General features: G+C 41.5%; 1 protein-coding gene across 1 annotated transcript; it reads right to left on the bottom strand.

Annotated features, from left to right (window-relative positions):
* Window positions 1-389: 389 nt before the first annotated feature.
* On the bottom strand, window positions 390-1,839 carry LOC147612882 (protein ENHANCED DISEASE RESISTANCE 2-like). Its single transcript, XM_086782151.1, has one exon. The coding sequence runs from the start codon at window positions 1,470-1,472 to the stop codon at window positions 549-551; it is 924 nt and encodes a 307-aa protein (XP_086638277.1). The 5' UTR covers window positions 1,473-1,839; the 3' UTR covers window positions 390-548.
* Window positions 1,840-19,990: the final 18,151 nt, after the last annotated feature.

Raw genomic sequence — 19,990 nt, forward strand, 5'->3', positions numbered from 1 at the left:
CTCCTGTACATGTTTCAATTCCAAGGTCCCTCCATATAGAAAATAAAGAGTTATAGATGTGTCTCCACATTAAATTTGCAACTTAATGCATATACTACGTAAGAGGACATGAGGCCGTGCCAATTGAAATCTTGGATGACATGGCAACAAAAAAGTCCTAAGCTTTTGAAAGGAAGCTATCCAAGAAAACTTCCCTTAAACCTATGATCTAGGCAAACTAAAATCTGGCCCACGAGCACTACTTGGCATGACTGCTCCAAAAGCATGGGCGAGAAGCTGTGATCTAAACCCAATTAGTATGCCTGTCCACAATAGTAAAAATTTGACAAACATACATTTTGATACTGCCAAACATGTTGGCCTGAAATTTAAAGACACTGATGGCCTCATTATATAAAGAATTTACTGAGATGAATGAAATACAACAGGCTGTTTCTGATTTGCTTGAATTTATAATGCCAATAAACAAAATAATCAAAATGACAAGAAACAAATCTACACTTTGCTAAATACCATGTGGAGCTCGAGTCTCAGCCATAGATCCCAACCTAATCTTCTTCTTCTGATGACTCTGTTCCATCCTGGACATTTTTGGGTGGGGGTTCTTCACCATTGATGTAAGTACTGAAGGACTTCCACCATCTGGTGGTCAAAGAGGAGGCAGCTCCTTCTAAATCATTTTCCTCTCCTTCATCTGGAAGATCAATGGAGCTTGCAGAGGCTGGATCCAGATAAGCAAAACGCACAGCACCGAGGATTCTCTCAGGAAGCTCCTCTTCAACCTGGCCTTCAATGATGAATGCGAGGTCGACGGTGAGGGTTGTCACATACCCGAAGGCAAGGTGCACCACAGCGTTTGCCAGAATAGAAGCACCAATATCCACATCCACCTCTATGAAATTATCCCCTTGGTGATATTTGCAGGAGACAGCTCGCCCGAGGATGCAGATAGCCTGCTCGCCCACTGCAGCCCTGACGATCCAAGGTCCATTGACAATGTTGGCGATCAGCTTGAGGCGGGAATTTCGAAAACTGTCATCGCCACTCAGAAATCTGGCCATCAAGGAGTCCTCTGGAATGGGATCCAACGAGACGAAATAAGCGATGGCGCTGTAGTTGTCCTTACTGGGCACCTGCAGATTGAAGGCCCAGACGAAAGGGGAAGCCCCACCACCATCGCAAACTTTTGCCAAGGCGGCTCTCACACGGCCGTTGGGGTGCCGGAGGACTTCTTGAATCTTGGCGGAACTCTTGATCCAATCAAAGGCGAGGGGCTTGAGGAGCCAATCGCCCGCAGCGATTTTGGTCTTGGCCGTGAGGTAGTCGGGGCCTCTGACCAGGAAATTGTGGCCCGGAGGGGAAGCCCAGCCTGCCGCGCACTCCTCCGGGGTCTGCAGAGGAACGGGACCTTCCGATCTCAGCCTCTGCACCCAGTCTGGGTCCTTAGCATCCTCCTCTGCTGCAGACATCATCGTTGTCGTCAGGGGGAACCCTAGATCGGACGGACCAAGCAGGCTTGTCTTAGTCGATCGGACGGTTGCCAAAACACAAGGGCCACAACAACCACGACTGCAGATTCAGGCCACGGCAGAAAACACAAACAGGGAGTGAGTCCGGAGCGAGAAAACCGACTGGAGGGGAGTTGCAGACGGATGTCCGGTTAAACGTCCGCAGAAGAGACCGAGACGAGGTGTGAGCTGGATTTAGGGTTAGGGACCGTTCTCGTACTGACCAGATCCAGCGTGGCCGCCAGCGGATTTTCTATGCAGTCGTGACATTTGGCGTTTTGATTAACTAGAAGAGAATATTCCTTTGCAATCTTTCTCGTTAATAAGCATCGGGACATGAACCCCACTCTCTCTCTCCGGAGGAGATTCCTTGCTGATACTCTCCTTAAGCCTTCTCCATGATTTAATCTAGACAATCCTCTCTCTCTTACCTGTGCCCCTTCTCTCTCTCACTTGTGTGTGTGTGCATATGTATGTATATATATACATACATATATGTGCATGTGTGTGCATCTATACAAGATTAACCACCCTCCACGTGGGCAAAGGAGGTGGGGCTAACTCAAAATAACCACTCCTCCTGCAAGCAAGCGTGAGGAGGAGCCAAATCTCACATCTTCCAATGCAATTTTGAATTTGAATCTAAGAAGATCTCATCTCACATCTTCCAATAAAATTTTTGTATACATACTTACATACCTATAGATACACACACTTATATATATTATGTACTTATATGTATCTATAGGTATGTAAGCATGTATATATAAATAGTGTGCATGTGCATGTGCATGTGTGTGTGTGTGTGTGTGTGTGTGAGAGAGAGAGAGAGAGAGAGATTACACATAAGATGCATTTATTTGAGAGTGAGCACACCTCACCACTCATCCCTACCATTAAAATTTAATCTAAAATTTAATTAATAAAAATTATATATATGTGTGTAAATCTATTTAAGTGTGTGAGTGTGTGTGTGTGTGTGTGTGAGAGAGAGAGAGAGAGAGCTTCTATGTGAGAGTGTGTGTGTGTGTGTGCTGAGAGAGACACACACACAGAGAGAGAGAGAGAGAGAGAGAGAGAGAGCTTGAGAATTTCTATGTAGAAAATAGTTTGTGTGCGGTGTGTTTTTATTAGTGTATGTGTGTGAGAGTGTGTAGGGGAAAAGAGTGTGTGTTTGCATTAGTACATGTGCATGTGTGTACATGTGTGTGTGTGTGAGTGTGTGAGTGGAGAGGAGAGAGAGAGAGAGAGAGAGAGAGAAACACACAAAGATACAGAGACATGGAAGTCTATGTGTGAGAGTGTGTAGGGGGAAAGAGTGTGTGTTTGCATTAGTACATGTGCATGTGTGTACATGTGTGTGTGTGTAGTAAGAGAGAGAGAGAGAGAGAGAGAGAGAGTTTCGACATTTGAGAGTGTGCATGTGTATGTGAGAGAAAGAGGGTGTGCATGTGCATGTGTGTGTGTGTGTGTGTGTGTGTGAGAGAGAGAGAGAGAGAGAGAGAGAGAGAGAGATTACATGTAAGATGCATTTATTTGAGAGTGAGCACACCTCACCACCATTAAAATTTAATTAATTAAAATTATATATATGTGTGTAAATATATTTAAGTGTGTGTGTGTGTGTGTGTGTGTGTGTGAGAGAGAGAGAGAGAGAGAGAGAGAGAGTTTCTATGTGAGAGAGAGTGCGTGACAAGAGAGAGAGAGTGTGTGTGTGTGTGTGTGTGCATGAGAGAGAGAGAGAGAGAGAGAGAGAGGCTCAGAATTTCTATGTAGGAGATAGTTTGTGTGGGAGGAGATAGTGTGTGCATGAGAGAGAGAGAGAGAGAGAGAGAGAGAGAGGCTGAGAATTTCTATGTAGGAGATAGTTTGTGTGGGAGGAGATAGTGTGTGTTTTCATTACTGTATGTGCGGTGTGTACATGTGTGTGTAAATTTATTTAAGTGTGTGTGTGTGTGTGTGTGTGTGTGAGAGAGAGAGAGAGAGAGAGTTTCTATGTGAGTGTGCATGGAGAGAGAGAGAGAGTGTGTGTGTGTGTGTGTGTGTGTGTGTGTGCATGAGAGAGAGAGAGAGGCTGAGAATTTCTATGTAAGAGATAGTTTGTGTGGGAGGAGATAGTGTGTGTTTTCATTAGTGTATATGCGGTGTGTACATGTGTGTGTGTGTGTGTGTGTGTGTGTGTGTGTGAGAGAGAGAGAGAGAGAGAGAGAGAGAGGCAAGTGTGTATATGTGTGTGCATGTGAGAGAGAGAGAGAGAGAGTTCAACATTTGAGAATGTGTATACGTGACAGAGAGAGGGAGAGGGTCATGTGCATGTGCATGTGTGTGTGTGTGTGTGTGTGTGTGTGTGTGAGAGAGAGAGAGAGAGAGAGAGAGAGAGAGATGGTTGTAGAGAGGGAATGTGTGTACGTGACAGAGAGAGGGAGAGGGTCATGTGCATGTGCATGTGTGTGTGTGTGTGTGTGTGAGAGAGAGAGAGAGAGAGAGAGAGAGATGGTTGTAGAGAGGGAATAGTTCTTATATGGAACCTTGGTCGGCCGCAGCAATGCGCGGGTGCAATACTAGTATAATACAAAGGAGCAAACTCTACCAAAAAAAAAAAAGAAGAAGCAAATTGAATGTAGATTGGGAATTGAGCAAACGTCCTTACACATCTTAGCCAATATACCATCCACCTCTTATTGTGACTAGTGGGGAGACCCGTCTCCGACGAGCTGAGCTAAGCATACCATTAAAAAAGACAACTTCGTGAGGAGACAACCCATCCTCCGGACATGAGAGGTTTGGGTACCATAGAGTCATGGACATCTCTCTCTCTCTCTCTCTCTCTCTCATGTTTATACATGCACACAATCTCTTTACATATACATACACACATACATAGAAACTAACACACATATAAACATATATAACATATACACATACATCTATAATGTCTATCCATATATATTTACGTACACACACATATATGCCTAAATACAGATACACGTATATATGTTTTTGTAATGTCTATCCATATATATTTACATACACACACATATATGCCTAAATACAGATACACATATATATGTTTTTGTAAATATATATGTTCACAAACATGTATACATTATATATACGTATGTACCCATGCATAGAACCAATCAAGTATACATATATGTAAATGCATTTTCAACTTATCCTTATGTAAATGCATATATTTACACATATATGTGTACATACACTACCTATACATAACTACCTATACATATGAACAACATCTATCTATCTCACATAGACCACCTATACATATGAATAACATCTATCTATATCTAGACATACATAAGTACAAACATAGCATACATGTACCTATACACACACACACACTTATTTACACACACAGCTATACTCGTACCTAGTGGCATAGCCCATCCCTAATGCGCAAGAGTATTCTTACATGCATAAAAGCAAAAGGCTCGTCCTGAGGACCATTTTGAGCCTCATGGTCCTCAACTTGCCAACCTACATATATACACACCATACTTGCCATATATATCCATGTAGAAGCTTCTAAAGCACTTACATTTCTTTGAATAAAGTACTAAAGTTGGCATAAAGATATACGTTTAGAATTCCAACCAAAATAGTGTTGACAATCTTAACACACGTGAGCAAGTATTAAAACAATCTCTGGACGACTGGATTATCTCTCCTTGGAAGCCTAAACTCCTCACCTCCATCTGTTCAAAAAAGATAATAACATTAGCTATTGCAAGATTTAATTTATGCCGAGAAGAAGCAAAAAGAAAAAAACCTTACAAAACTCATTCGGTGGATCAACATTTGAGACGAATGGCGTTCCAATAGGCTTGTGGACAGCAAAGTGGAATATTCTGTAATGTCCAGTGCCTGTGCACTAAAAATCTAACTTATTAGGTTTTCCATATTCTACAAACATTATATGTACATAAAGCTGATCTTTGCAATCTTTTGTAATATTAGCTAGTAAATTCCAAGGAGCCCAAAACTATCGTTGTAAGTGTCTCGACCATACAAACCTAGCAATAATCTAGGTTCCAAAAAATAAAGATATTCCCTAAACAAAAAAAAATCAAAAATAGTTTTTATTGACATAAAACACAAAAGCTAGTTTTCATACCGTAATACACATGTGCTCTCTAATAGTTCGATTATTAGAGATGATGTTGCTTGTCCTTCCCAAAACGGCGGGTCTACAATTGAGCCATGAAAATTAAATAAATTATAGTAAACAATGATGACTATATTATAGTAGCGAACGTCAAGAAAAATACCTTCAATATCTTGTCCATCACCATAAATAAACGTAAATGATCTCATTTCCATGAAAATTAAATAAATTATAGTAAACAATGATGACTATATTATAGCGAATGTCAAGAAAAATACCTTCAATATCTTGTCCATCACCATAAATAATGTAAATGATCTCATTTCCATATCCATGCTAAGCAATATACCTGTGATATCAAATCAAGATTTTGAGGCACTCTCTCTCTCTCTCTCTCTCTCTCTCTCTCTCTCTCTCTCTCTCTCTCTCTCTGGGACGTTTGGTATTTCAAGTAAAGCAAGAAAAATAAATAAAGCCACTGTAAATGGAAGCAACTCAGAAGCTAAACATTTGCTTATCCAAATGTTTAAAAAAAAAACAAACATGAACTCATCGAGCCCCTACAGCCATATCAACAATTTGAACCATCCCTTGAACAATGGATGGGTCACTCCATATTGTGCATCTATATGGTGGCTTTACCTTAATGTCAGTCATTTAATCCATAGAATGTAAGTAGATTTATATATATCAATTCAATATTACCGACAATGGTAGCACCATTGTGAGATAAATTGAAGGAAATTTGCCATCCAACTCCTATTAAACTTCATGTCTTCACATCATAGTAAAATAGTTTTCATTCTAAAAGAAACATCAATCAACTTAAAAGCATGCACACTTATAGAAAGACAACATAAGGTAGCACATGCCACGTCTCTACAAGCATTCTCCTTTCAGATGCTTACTTGATTACAATGCATGCCACATCTAGGAATGTAGTCTCTGCCATTTGTAGGCTGCAATATCAATAGCTCACTCTCAATCTTTTGGCCATAGATAACATTTACATTCTTCTATATGCCATTTGCAATACCTCTTTGTAGACAACATTGGTTGTGTAGACTTCTTTTGAACCTTCTATGGTGCTTTCATGTTCCACATTATCCTTTGCACACACTTTCACTACATCAAATGATCTAACACGCAACATAGAAACATACAATTATCCATGTGTGAATACTTGTGTGGCCAAATAAAGTCCCAACACACTCAACGTTTGTCCTTGGGACTTATTTGTTGACATACCAAAAGCTAGCCTCACAGGAAACTATCTCCTTCTCATGTCAAAAGGCAATTCAAACATAATTGGTGTATGAATGTTATCCTGGGAATAAAGACCATGTCTCCAATGTTTGTACATGTAATAATTTATGCTTCTATCACCTTTGAGTGAAACTACTTACATATATCCGTCTGGTACCATTGCAAAGCCCCCACTGAGGGTCCTAATTGCGGAGCAGCATGATCGGAGCATTCATCTCTTTAGAAGCAAGCAGTGAGGTGGATATCCACCATCTAAATTCAAACTATTCAAGTACTCAATAGGATACATTATTCTGTCATTCTCAAATAAAACAATCATGTCTGCACTTAGGTATTCTCTTTCGAGGGACCAGGTAATGTACTCAAGGATAGTTCATTGATCTCATCAACCTCTAGATTTCGTGGTGCAAGAATAGCACGGTCTGTCAAGAAGCATGCATAGTCCTCCACTCTTTGAACATCTTTTTACACCCATTCAACCAAACTCAAAAGGGAGTTTCCATGGATCAATATTCGTGGTGGAATTACCACTCTACCTTGATTGTTTGGATGGTCTAAAGAGCCATCTCCAATTTATAAAGTCCATTTGATAAATTCTAGTTATGTACAATCAAATGCACTTTATCTGACCCGCATGTTTTAGGTGAACTTTAAAACATTCACATATCTCCAAATATATGACCGGCATAACGTTGCATCAACAATATCCTCGCGTGATCCTTTTGCCACAACTGGTAAGATTTTCTTGAAGTCACCACCAAAGAGCATAATTTTTCCACCAAACATAATATCACTTTGCATAATGTCTTTTAATGTCCTGTCCAATGCTTCACAGGCATACCGATGCATCATTGGAGCCTCATCCCAAATGATCAACCTTGCAAGCTTCAACACCTGAGCCAATGGGCTATTACCTTTGATACCACATGTGCTATAAGCATTTAGAACCAATGGGATTTTGAAACATGAGTGTGCTGTATGACCATTTGATAGTAACAATACAACAATTTCGGATGATGCACATGCCAAAACAACTTGATTCTCTCCACATAATCGATATAGCAAGGCATTATAAAGATATGTTTTGCCTGATCCACTTGGTTCATCAAGGAAAAAAACACCACCATTGATCAAAGCAACAGCCTTAAGGATAGTATTAAATGCTCTTAATTGACAACTATTTAGACTTCTTTCCATGGATACAGGCAAATTAGCCTGTTGAACTGAATCAAACATCATCTCTTCTATGATGAATAGGCAACCCTTCAAAATCATGTAGCCGTTTGTTATATTGTTTTGTAAGAGCTCTTGCATGTGCAACAGAGCTTGGTTTTTCGCTATAGAAAGAAAAACACCATCATCAGCGCACCCTCTTTGCAAGCCACGAAAAAAATCATCTAAAAGTTTTGTGCAAAATTTGCTCCAAAGCTATCCAAGGGATATAGGCTCACAAAAAACCAATATAGTGACAAATAGTTGACGTAGTTGGAATCTTGTTTTTTACAATGCAACTTCTTGAAGACACATACAACACTCTCCATCATTCCTCTGGCTTCACATACAATCTTAAAGTAGGGATACAATTGTCCACTTACAGTTCGTACATTCTCAAAAGATTTACAGCCTTTACATACTATGAGTAACATGCGTAGGTAGTATTGCTCACCTGCACTCGGGCTAACATTATATATATGGCCAATCATATTTTCCCTTTTTCTTTTAGTCCATGATTGAAGAGCTGAATTCCAAACCCACTTGTAAGGGAAATCAACATACAACAAGCTATTTGCATCTGCATGTAACTCATTGGCTCTGAACCATTCGGTGAGAGTAGTTCTTTGGTTTCTGTCACAACTAATTACATCACGCAAATCATCGTGGTCATTAAATATTGTGCGCTCTTGCCACACGTGTCGGAGCTAGGGACTTACCAAGCACCGTGTGCGAGCCATGAATGGCTGCAAGCACACAACCAGGAAACCAGCAAGCTCAAAATAGGGAGCAATGGTGTGTCACTCACCGCTCAGACCACCGTCGTGAAGGATTCTCGCGCCGCGATGAAGAAGGAGCCGCCGCCGTCGCTCTACCGCCGTGCCGCCACGCAATGCTTGATCGCTACACTCTCTCTCTCTCTCTCTCTCTCTCTCTCACACACACACACACACACACACACACACACACACACACACGCTGGAGAAGGAGATGGAAAAGATGAAGCAAGAGCACTCCTTGTATTCAACAGTCAGAGAATGAGAGGTTTTAGGTTACATTTGACTTTTATATGTGACCTGACCGTTCACACATGGGTGCCCACACATGGCCAGCCGATCCTAACCCTTATCCTGATGAAATTGGAGGTGCGCCTCTCATCGGCGATCACCCAATCCCCTTACCCTTTACATGTGGTGCCGACAAGCCCGGCCCATGACTCAGAATACGTAAAATAATTATATGACGTAAAAAGTAATACGTCTCAATGTCCGTCTCATAGGTTAACATGCCCCCCTTCCTGATGTAGATTCCGTCCTCGGAAGCTATGGTATGGTAAGCTCGACAGGGTTTGTTGTGGTAGACTGTATTTGCAAAACAGGGAAGTAGAGTGAAAGCATGCTTGGTCTTCAAAAGATATAGAGTGTATCAGAAATAAAATCAAGCATGTTAGACCACAATGGAAGTATGCCATGAGAACCTAGTTTAAGAGGTCACATTAAGGAGCTAGCGTAGCAAATTAACAAGAGTTTAAAACTATTGAAAGTAATTCAAGAGTTAGCAAGGTGTTGAAGGTTAATCAAGGTCTACAACATGCCTAAGTCAAGGAAAATTACCAAGCTTAATAAATAAACAGATGACCATAATGTGTCTATTCTAAGAACAAGCTAATCCCAAGAGCCTAAGGACACAAGAAACATCAGAGTCATAGGAAACTTTTGCCTTTATTTCTTTTATGCACTTGACAATTTTTACAAACAATGGCGACCTCCCTAAAGCAAAACTAGCATCGACCCTGGTGCCATGTTTACCACAAGGCCTTCTCCAGGAATCTACTAGCTCACTCACCTTAGGCAAGGCTACCCCCTACCAACCCAGGGCATCGGTCTGGAGTGGAATACTCCTCGCCTACCAAGTGTCAATAGGGCAATAGGCCAACATGAAAGCACATAACAGACATACATTGCCATTTTTTATAGGCCTTTCTTTTTATTTTTTATTTATCTCTTTGGATTTTTGCTCCCAAATTATCATGCGTTCTTACATCCTTTTGACAAAGGGGTAGAAGCTATGTCTTAGAGGTCAACACACACGGCCAGGTTGTTCAAGCATTAAGATGGTTTTAACCCTAGACCTAAGACAACCATATTCCAAGGTTGACTAAAGACCATGCATTCCCAAGAATATCTAAAATAAGGTTAAACTCAATTAATGATTTACACTAACACCTTATGCAACTTTAAAAATTAAGTAGTGCTTGACAAATTCCATGTGGTCATGCATTATAGTTCATGCAATTAATTGAACAGTAAAAATGAAAGAGAGTGGGCATGGAGGAATTACACCTGTATTTAGAAATCTCCTTGATTCGATGAGAAATGCCCGTAATTTGATGTAAAGGTGGGAGTGGATGAAGTGTGTAATGCTCATGCATCTGCCATATCTGCAAACACAGATATAGCATCAGTAGGTTCGTGAAGACAGGTCAATCTTGTTTCTAATTGTGTGCGGATAACTCTCCTCTTAATGTGCTCTTGCTCTTTTTACTTTTTTCTTTTCTTTTCTTTTCTTTTTTGTGTATGAAGCTATATATATACATTCCCTCGAATTTGTTAGTTACATGGTCATCAGGGGAGAAGGTTAGGGAGGAAGCAATAGAATGTCGAACGTGAGTACATGCTTCCCCCTTCCTTGGGTATATCATTTTTTTTGCAATGATGTTGTAGCCCCTTGGAACCAATTTGTCCAGTGGGTTATAGGTGGTGATGTGGGCAGATAACTTTTTATGACCCTTGTGGGGCCACATCAAGTTGCAGAGATGGTAGTGTACGCTCCCATGAATGAACGGAGGATATGGCTTCCGACGATACATTTACAAGGAGAGACGTAGACTCATTGGTTTCTTGGTGGGTATTGACAAGGCTAGGTGTAGAGCGTGCAGAAGCTTCTATATCAACGTGTGAATGGCATGAGGAGCTAGAAGCTTCTTGTTTGTGACTCCCCCCTTCCTGAGCTAGGTGGTATTGATCGATATCGTTTGGGAATCCAAACTAGCTCTGGAAGAAGTGGTGTGGAGTACTCCATTACCTTTCCCTTACCACGGTCTTGAATTGTCGTTGGGGTGGCAACATTTGGCTTACAAGATTTTACAGGCGATGCAAAGGAATTCAGCTTATGTTTAGAGACCCAAATCTGGTCATTCCCTTCGTAGTACCCTTGGGCTGCTAATAATATTTTAGGAATCCAATGTGATGTTACCTTGCCTTTTCTAGGGCAGGTAGCTGCTTTCCTACTACGAGGCTTCTTGTCGTCTGAACGAGATTGAGCAGTAGAGGTAGCCGTTAACGAAGCTTTTGGGACCCATTTGTATGTACTCTTCGATAAAGTAAGCGGAGCCTTGGGGACCACACTGCCTGTCTCCACTCTTGGCATTGAAGCGTTAGAGGGGTGGCAAACAATCAAAGATGGTGTAGCCACTTGACTTTGTGATTTTTCCTTATCTAGCGTTTTGTCCAGAGTTGATGGCTTAGGTGCGGGACCCTGAGTGGTCAGCTGAGAGCTGGTTCTTGCATTGTAACTCGCCTGGTTGCCCAATCAATATTGCACTTGGTGGCTAACATCCATTTGCGCCCTAAGTTTACAGTTCCCTCCATGGTACTAGCAGGCATAACCAAAAAGCTTTGAACCACAGTCCCCTTGTCATAGGCAACAAGAGTGTGCAAAATTCCCGAGACAATGGTTTTCTTCTTATTGATACCCTTAACTTGGATAGTACTCTTGGATAAGGGTGGTTTTCCAAGTTAACACCACACTCCATATGACAGCAGATTGTGTTGAGCTCCCGTATCCAATAATGCATTATATAGCACCTTCCTGTGCCGTAAGGACTCTGTAGCTCAATTGGGTATCGTAGAGGCGGGTTAGATTCTAGTGAATCCTCCTCTGCCTCCTCGAAAAATGCTTGCGTAATCCCCAAGTTGGCCTCTCATTTGGTGCCTAACACGCTACTGAGGTTCTTTAGCTTCAACTCTTGCTTGTATCTTCTTAAGCTCAGCCTGTTCTTTAGTTGCCTTCTTCTGATGGATTGCATGTAATTCCTCTTGGCTTAGGGGGTCATAGTATCTTTTGAATTTACTCCCATTAAGGAATCCAATGGTTTCAACTCCGTCGAGAGTCTCCACTCGGATGGTACCTTGCGGGGTAATTTCACATACTCTGTACGGTCCCTTACCCTTTTAGCTTCTTCTTTTCGTTACGCACTCCACATGACTTTATCCCCAACTTTGATGTCCTTGTTTTTCAGGTGACGATCAAACCATTTCTTCCTTCTATCCTTCTCTACAAGGGCATTGTACACCGCTAATTGTCTTTCTTCGTCAAACCGCTCAAGGATATACAAACGCTCTACTAAGGGATTACCATCCCAGTCCTCTTGAGTAGCAACACGAAGACTAGGAATGACAAATTCACATGGCATGACTACTCCTTGGCCATATACCATCTTGAATGGTGTGCAACTAATAGCCACTTTGTACGCAGTACGATAGGCCCATAAAGCTGACGTAAGCTTTAGATCCCAATCCGTGCGATGAGCCTCAACTGTCTTTATCAGAATAGAGATTAAGGTCTTGTTGGTACTCTCGGCTTGGCCATTTGCTTGCGGATAATAAGGAGTAGATTTATAATGGGACACCATGAAATTTGTTGTGAGCTCCTTAATCACTTCATTTATAAAATGCGTACCATTGTCGCTCACAAGTTTAAAAGGACAACCGAAGCGTGTGATTATATTTTCAAAGATAAACTTGGCTGTTATCCTCGCATCTGCCTTACGTGTTGCTTTCGCTTTAGCCCATTTGGTCACATAGTCAGTGGCCACAATAATATAGCGAGATTGTGTGTTACGGGCCGCTGGGCTAATTGGACCTACAAAGTCTAAACCCGACTTTTCAAACGGTTGGTTTACTTTAATTGGATGTAGGGGCATCTGATCTTGCCGCGCTGGGGTTTCTTGTAGCGTTAGCATTCATCACAACCCTTCACAAAAAGTGATGCATCTTGGAACATAGTGGGCCACCAATACCCTGATTGCAATATCTTTCGCGCAGTTAAGTCTCCGGAAAAGTGACCATTGGCTACGCCCATATGTGCCTCTTGCAAAATATATAGATACTCGTCCTCTCGGACACAACGCCTAAGAATGTCATCCTTTCCTCTTTTATAAAGAGTCCCGGCCATTAGGCAATAGGGCTTACATTCCTTGATCAGCTTTCGAGCTAGATCTTTACGAAGCTCTTTGGGTGGAAAACCATTAACCAAGAAGTTAACAATCTTCTCACTCCATTCAGGCATAATCTCCACCATGAACAAGGAAGTGTCAGGTAAGTCATCATCAACTCCCGTAGGAGCTTCACCATTAGGTATGCAAGACAAATGATCATCCATGACATGTTTTTTGCCAAGTCACAACAACAGTGAAATCAAACTCAAGAAGAATCAACAACCATCGTGTGATTCTTCCTATGGAGCACGGTTTGTTCACCAGATACAACAATGCTTGATGATCCACATAGAAAACAAACTTGGTGGTGGCAAGAAGGTAATAACGAAATTTCTTTACTGCATATATCATTGCCAACCCTTCTCGCTCCGTAGTAGTGGTGTAGTTCATTTCAGCATCGTTCAACTGGCGCGACTGGCAAAGCTAATGGGGTAGTCTAGTTTATGTTCTCCAGATTGAGTTAGTACACACCCAATAGCAAAGTTTGATGCATCAATATGCACATGGAAGATTAAATCCCAGTTAGGCATTCGCAAGATTGGAGCACTCGACAGGGCCTTCTTTAATAACTCATATGCATAGTCACAATCTTCGGTCCAAACAAACTTGATGAGAAGCTTGTACAATGGTCGAGCTATCTCAGCGAAGAATAAAATAAACCTTCGATAATAACCAACATGGCCCATAAAGCACTAGACTCCCTTATAGTTGGTGGGTGGGGGCAATTCCAGAATAACCTTGATTTTACTTTCATCAGTGGAAATCCCATTTTTGGACACTATATGTCCTAGAATAACTCCGTGTTTAACCCAGAATTGGCATTTGAAAGGATTCAATGAGATGCGATATAATCTACACCTTTCAAATACTTTTCGTAAACACATCAAGTGCTCGTCCCTCCCAAGAGGAATGAACACAAAGATCATCTAAGAAGGCTTCACAAAAGTCCCTTAAATATTCCTTAAAGGCTGTGTTGGAATGTTGCAGGTGCATTGGTTAAGCCAAAGGCCATGACGCGAAAGGCAAACACTCCAAACTCTGTTATAAAAGCTATTTTAGCTTGGTCCTCTACTGCAATTGTGATCTGATTATAACCAGAGTACCCGTCTAAAAAGCTATAAGCCTCCTTGCCTGCAACTCTTTTAAGCACATGTTTCGAATATGGCAAGGGATAATGATCTCTTCTGGTGGCTGCATTAACCTTTTTGAGATCAAGGCACACTCTGAGTTTCCCACTCTTCTTTGGTACAATGACTATTGGAGAAACCCATTTTGAGTGCTCAATAGGGTATATGAATCCACATTTTATAAACTTTTCAATTTTCTCTTGTACAATCTTTGCATACTTAGGATTCATTGGGTAGGGACATTGTTGGACTGGTTTAGCAGTGCTAATCATTGGAATTGTGTGTTAGGGTGGAACACCCTTCATATCATGGTATGTCCAAGCAAATATGTCCTTGAATTCTTTAAGAAGCATCTTAAGTGTAGCTTCTTCCGTCTTGGTGAGGTCTTGAGCAATAAAAACTGGTTTAGACTCCTCACCTGGATCTGCTAGTTCTATCTCCTTAACCACCGCCAAGCCATCAAAGACACCGCTACTCCCATTGGTAGGCGTTCATTGGACTTTTGTGTAGACGACTTTACGTTCCTCCATGGTAAAAGATTTGAAATGTTCGGGTGCGGGGTGTAAGTCTACCGGTTCTTGTTGTGCCATGCTTTTTTCTTTAAATTCCGCTTCCTTTTGTTGCTGAGCTAACTCTCGGTTTTGATGCTTTCTTGCAGTACGACTTAGTTTCGGCTTCTCTTCGATTTCTAATTGGGCGATGTCATGAGGTTGCGGACTACACCACATGACACTTTGGATGTATTCTCCCCAATTATCCACTAACTTCCGCCGATGAGCGTCATATGCTCCTACATAACTAAGCCATTCTGCAGTGGATCTCTCTTTGTTTATTCTAGCTCGTACATTAGCTCGATAGTGTTGTCGCTTATGTCTCGTCTTTCTTCTTACCTAGTTTCTGATTTTTGTTTATATCAAATTCAGACTCACTTGATCGATCTTCACTTGTGTCCCCCTCACTCTCGGATGAACTGCAAGAGGTTACTGTCCTAGGCCTTGAGCACGTGGCTTCCACACTTGGGTGAATATTCAATTCATACCCCTTATCAGGCTCAGAGTCAATTTCTTCTTGAGATTCAGACTCGGAGTTGCATTGGTCAGAGTCTGCTACTTTCAGTGTCAAGGGAGTTTGCCACTTTCTTGCCATCAAAAGTCAAGTGCATAACACCTATCATGTTTACTGGCACTAATGGTGGTATATCTTGCCCCTTAGGTGTTACCCAACTTGTGCCTCTATTTTCCCATGTGTCTATGGTTGCCGTTAGGTGTACCCAATCTACGTTATCTGACTTAGTCATGCCTGGTAGGACATCCATATAAGGAGAATCTTCCCCATCATCGGTCTCTTTTTTGCATGTATAGCAATACTTTAATGGGGCTAAGTGAATAGTGGTATCCAATCGATTATCAATGATAACCTTGCTTCCTAAAGGATAGCAATACTTTAATGGGGCTGAGTGAATAGTGGTATCCGATCGATTATCAATGATAACCTTGCTTCCTAAAGGATGCGCGTGACCATTCTCAAGATCAACTCGAATGACAGAGTCTTGGAATTGTAAGTAGACATGTGGTTTTTCGACCAGTCATGCACCATTTGTGCTTCCCTCATGAAAGGACGTCCTAAGATCATTTGATATGACATAGGATGCTCAGAGAAATCCATTACAATGAAGGTATGCCTTACCTTGTATCCCAAAACCTTGATCTTAAGGTCCCTTAGCATTCCAATAGTTTAGCTATAGTTCAGTTTGCCATCTTAACCACTATGTTTGTGACTTCTAGGTGAGGTCTTCCCATAGATTCCTAGCAGTTTTTAGTCACAATGCTCACTCCAGCACCACCATTAAGGATTCCCTTTAGAGTTAATCCCTTGGTAGAAATGGGGAGGGTTGCATTAGATTCGTCACCTTCAAAGTACTGTCTCAACTTGCTAACAGGTATTTCAACGACCGAGTCCATCTAGGTTGGTGGGCTGTAGATTCAAACGTTCCTCCACATCTTGAAGCGTGCTGGGTCTATCCATATTTGCAAATTGTGGTAACCCCACCTTCAGTTCTCCATTGAGAAATGCCCGAAGAGCTAAGAATAGCTCAGGATCTCCGTATAACTTGGATATAATCGTGGTTCTAATTTCAGAGGACATGAAATCCATTAGTTTGGGACAATTCAACGTACTTTTTGAGATATCGGCCCTTGTCTAGGGACTGGTGAAGATGGAATCACTTCCTCTTTGATGGGGTCAGGCATTCCCTCACTAAACATTCTTTCAAGCAAGAAGGGTGTCTGCCCACTTCCTGATGTCCTATCCTCACTTTCTTCCTGAATGATACTAGGTATAGCTAACGGTTTATGGCTCCTGTGAGGCTGAACTTGTGTAGGAAACACTGTGTCTGGGATCTTGATTTTTCTAGGTTCTAGCTCCAGTTCTCTTTATGTTTCTTCCACCAAACCCCTTAAGTGTTGCACTCGTTCAATCTCCTCTACTAGGTTTGGGTAAGTCCCAATCTTTTTCTTGAGGGTTTTTGGCCCACGTGGCTTGTCTTTGAGAGTCTCAGTCAGTCTGGGTAGTCGAGAGGGCATTAGCTAACTTGGTTGTGGGGGGCAGGAGGAGTTTCCTTTTGTTTCCCCCGATTTATGTCTTTGCTTGATTCTCCTTCATTGCGCTCCCGAGTGGGTTCCTCCCTTAAAGTAGTGGCTTTGGTTTCCATGGTTTCTATTGAATCAGAATCATCTTCGGGATCATTCATATACACAGGGTCGTCTCCTGTCCCTATATTAGTCTTTGAACTAGGTTTGGAGCTTGTGGCATTAAGCGATCTCTTCCGTCTTGCGTTTTCTTTTTCTTCGCTCGAGCAATTGATGCAGTATCCCTCTCTTCAAGAATGTAGCATTGATTTTGAAGCAGTATCCCTCTCTTCAAGAATGGAGCTTGTGGCATTAAGCGATCTCTTCCGTCTCGCGTTTTCTTTTTCTTCGCTCGAGCAATTGATGCAGTATCCCTCTCTTCAAGAATGTAGTTTTGATTTTGAAGCATTGACCGTGTGACTACATTTGCGGGTACAACAGGTGTGGTTCCTAGTGCCTCATTGGTGACCTCAACCAAATTCAATGGCGTAATCTTGGGTGCACTTGGATTATGTGGACATTGAGCAATCAAATGATCTATGCCACAACGATTACATGTAAGTACCGGCATTCCTGACGTGCTCCCTTGATTTGGTTGCATTTGAGTAGCGATCTTCTGTAGCCTATTAGGGCACTCCGCTACACGATGCGGTCCACCACAATCGTAGCATTGAAGAGGTGGTCTCCTGGCAAAGGTATTGAGGTTTTTTCCTCTTGTGGTGAGAGCAGCCGCTTGATATACATGATTGACTTGCCCGAAATGATCCTCCATGTAGTATTGGGGAGTCATTTCAAACGTATCAATCCCATATGGAACAGTGGGGTTTATATCCTCTTCATAATCCCCACATGCACTATATGTGACTCACAACCCATCTGGTTTATAGGGGTAACCCTCGGATGCGGAGGTTGTGGTCCTAGCACTGGCGGTGGAACGGCACAGACTGGACTAAATTTGGGTTCCTTGGAACTATGTGTTGTGACGGTTGCTCGACAGGTGGTGTAGGCATCAGTGTGGGTACTTGAGGTGTGTTTGACCAAGCTAGTGGTGCCTGATTTACTAACATATGCTTAAGTACTAGGCAATCCTTAGATTGATGGCCATACTTACCACACATGTATTGCAAGTCCTTAGATTGATGGCCATACTTACCACACATGTATTGCTAACATATGCTTAAGTACTAGGCAATCCTTAGATTGATGGCCATACTTACCACACATTGAATTTAACTCTGAATGTGGGACATTCACTCGTGCTATGTGGTCCTAAGCAAACCGAACACCATTGTTGCTCTCTTCTTGGGTACATATGGCTATTTTGAGGAGCTCGATTACCCCTAAAGTATTCTTGGAGAGCCTTAGTAAGGTCAGCTATAGACATTTTGGATATCTTGGGCTCCTTGGCAATAGGTTTTACAGTCATTAGCTCGTGCCCAGATACTTGCGAACTAACAGACTTTGTCTTCGAAGATACCTTTTTACCTGCAATCATCAAGTTGTCTTCTAACTGGATTGCATTGGGAGTGACTGCTTTCCACGTCGTAAGACCTCTAATGACTAGGCCATTGTATACATATAAAAAGATGTGACATGTAAATAACACATCTAATTACAAAGATCACCATCAAAGTTAAAAAGCATATTGCCCAAAAAACATGAATATTTTAAAGAAGGGTCTTCCTAGAATGAAGAGTGTAGCAAAGAAAGGAATATTTTTAGATTTATCTATATATGTATGTATGTATGTACGTATGTATACACATATATACATACATGCATTAATCTTATAGATACATGAAAATAAATACAACTTATTAACTTTTATTGCACTAACACACTAATTCTCTCTCTCTCTCTCTCTCTCTCTCTCTCTCATGTTTGTACAAAATATGTGGCATTCTTTTTTATATTAAAACTACATTTACAAAATTATTTCTTGGGGTGTGTATGTGTGTGGGTGTGCATCCATGTGTGCTCTACATGTGTGTGTGTGGGTGGGTGTGTGTGTCACCCCATTTACAAAACATGCCCACAAATGTATGCATATGCACCCATGTGTGTGTGTGGGAGTGTTTGTGGGTGTGTGTGAGTGTCACCATATGTGTATATGTATGTAGGCAAAAAACATAAATGGTGATAGCAACAATAAATTATTTAAAAAGTGCATAGATTTTAGAATTTTTGATCGACTTCTTTAGAATGTACATATAATTTTTTAACTTTTTGAAGGACAAATCCAACTTTGATGATGGATAGCCAAGGTTGATGTCCATGTGTGTGTGGGGGAGTGTTTGTGGGTGTGTGTGTGTGTGGGAGGGTGTGTGTGAGTGTCACCATATGTGTATATGTATGTAGGAAAAAACATAACATGTGGCCTTATATTCTTGGGGTGTCAGTGTGTGTGTGTGGGTGTGCATCCATGTGTGCTCTACATGTGTGTGTCACCCCATTTACAAAACATGCCCACACCTCGACTTAATAAACAAATGTATGCATATGCACCCACATCAATCCACACCAATCCACATCAATCCACACATCAATCCATATCAATCCTCATCAATCCACATCACTCTACATCATTCCACACATCAATCCATATCAATCCTCATCAATCCACATCACTCTACATCATTCCACACATCAATCCACATCAACCACATCAATCCACATTACCCACATCAATCCACACATTTCACATCCTTCCACACATCACTCCACATCAATCCACACATCACCCACATCATTCCACACATTTCTACACATCAATCCACATCATTTCTACACCTCGATCCAATTCCCACAAATAAGATAGTCTCTTTTCACTTTGAGCGAATCAGGTT

The sequence above is a fragment of the Cibotium barometz genome, chromosome 44 (genome assembly GCF_041138505.1).
Source record: "Cibotium barometz isolate CiBa-2024 chromosome 44, ASM4113850v1, whole genome shotgun sequence".
NCBI classification, from domain to species: domain Eukaryota; kingdom Viridiplantae; phylum Streptophyta; class Polypodiopsida; order Cyatheales; family Cibotiaceae; genus Cibotium; species Cibotium barometz.

Coding starts and splice junctions, on each gene's coding strand:
- LOC147612882 (XM_086782151.1), bottom strand. CDS start 1,472: ATGATGTCTGCAGCAGAGGAGGATGCTAAGGACCCAGACTGGGTGCAG.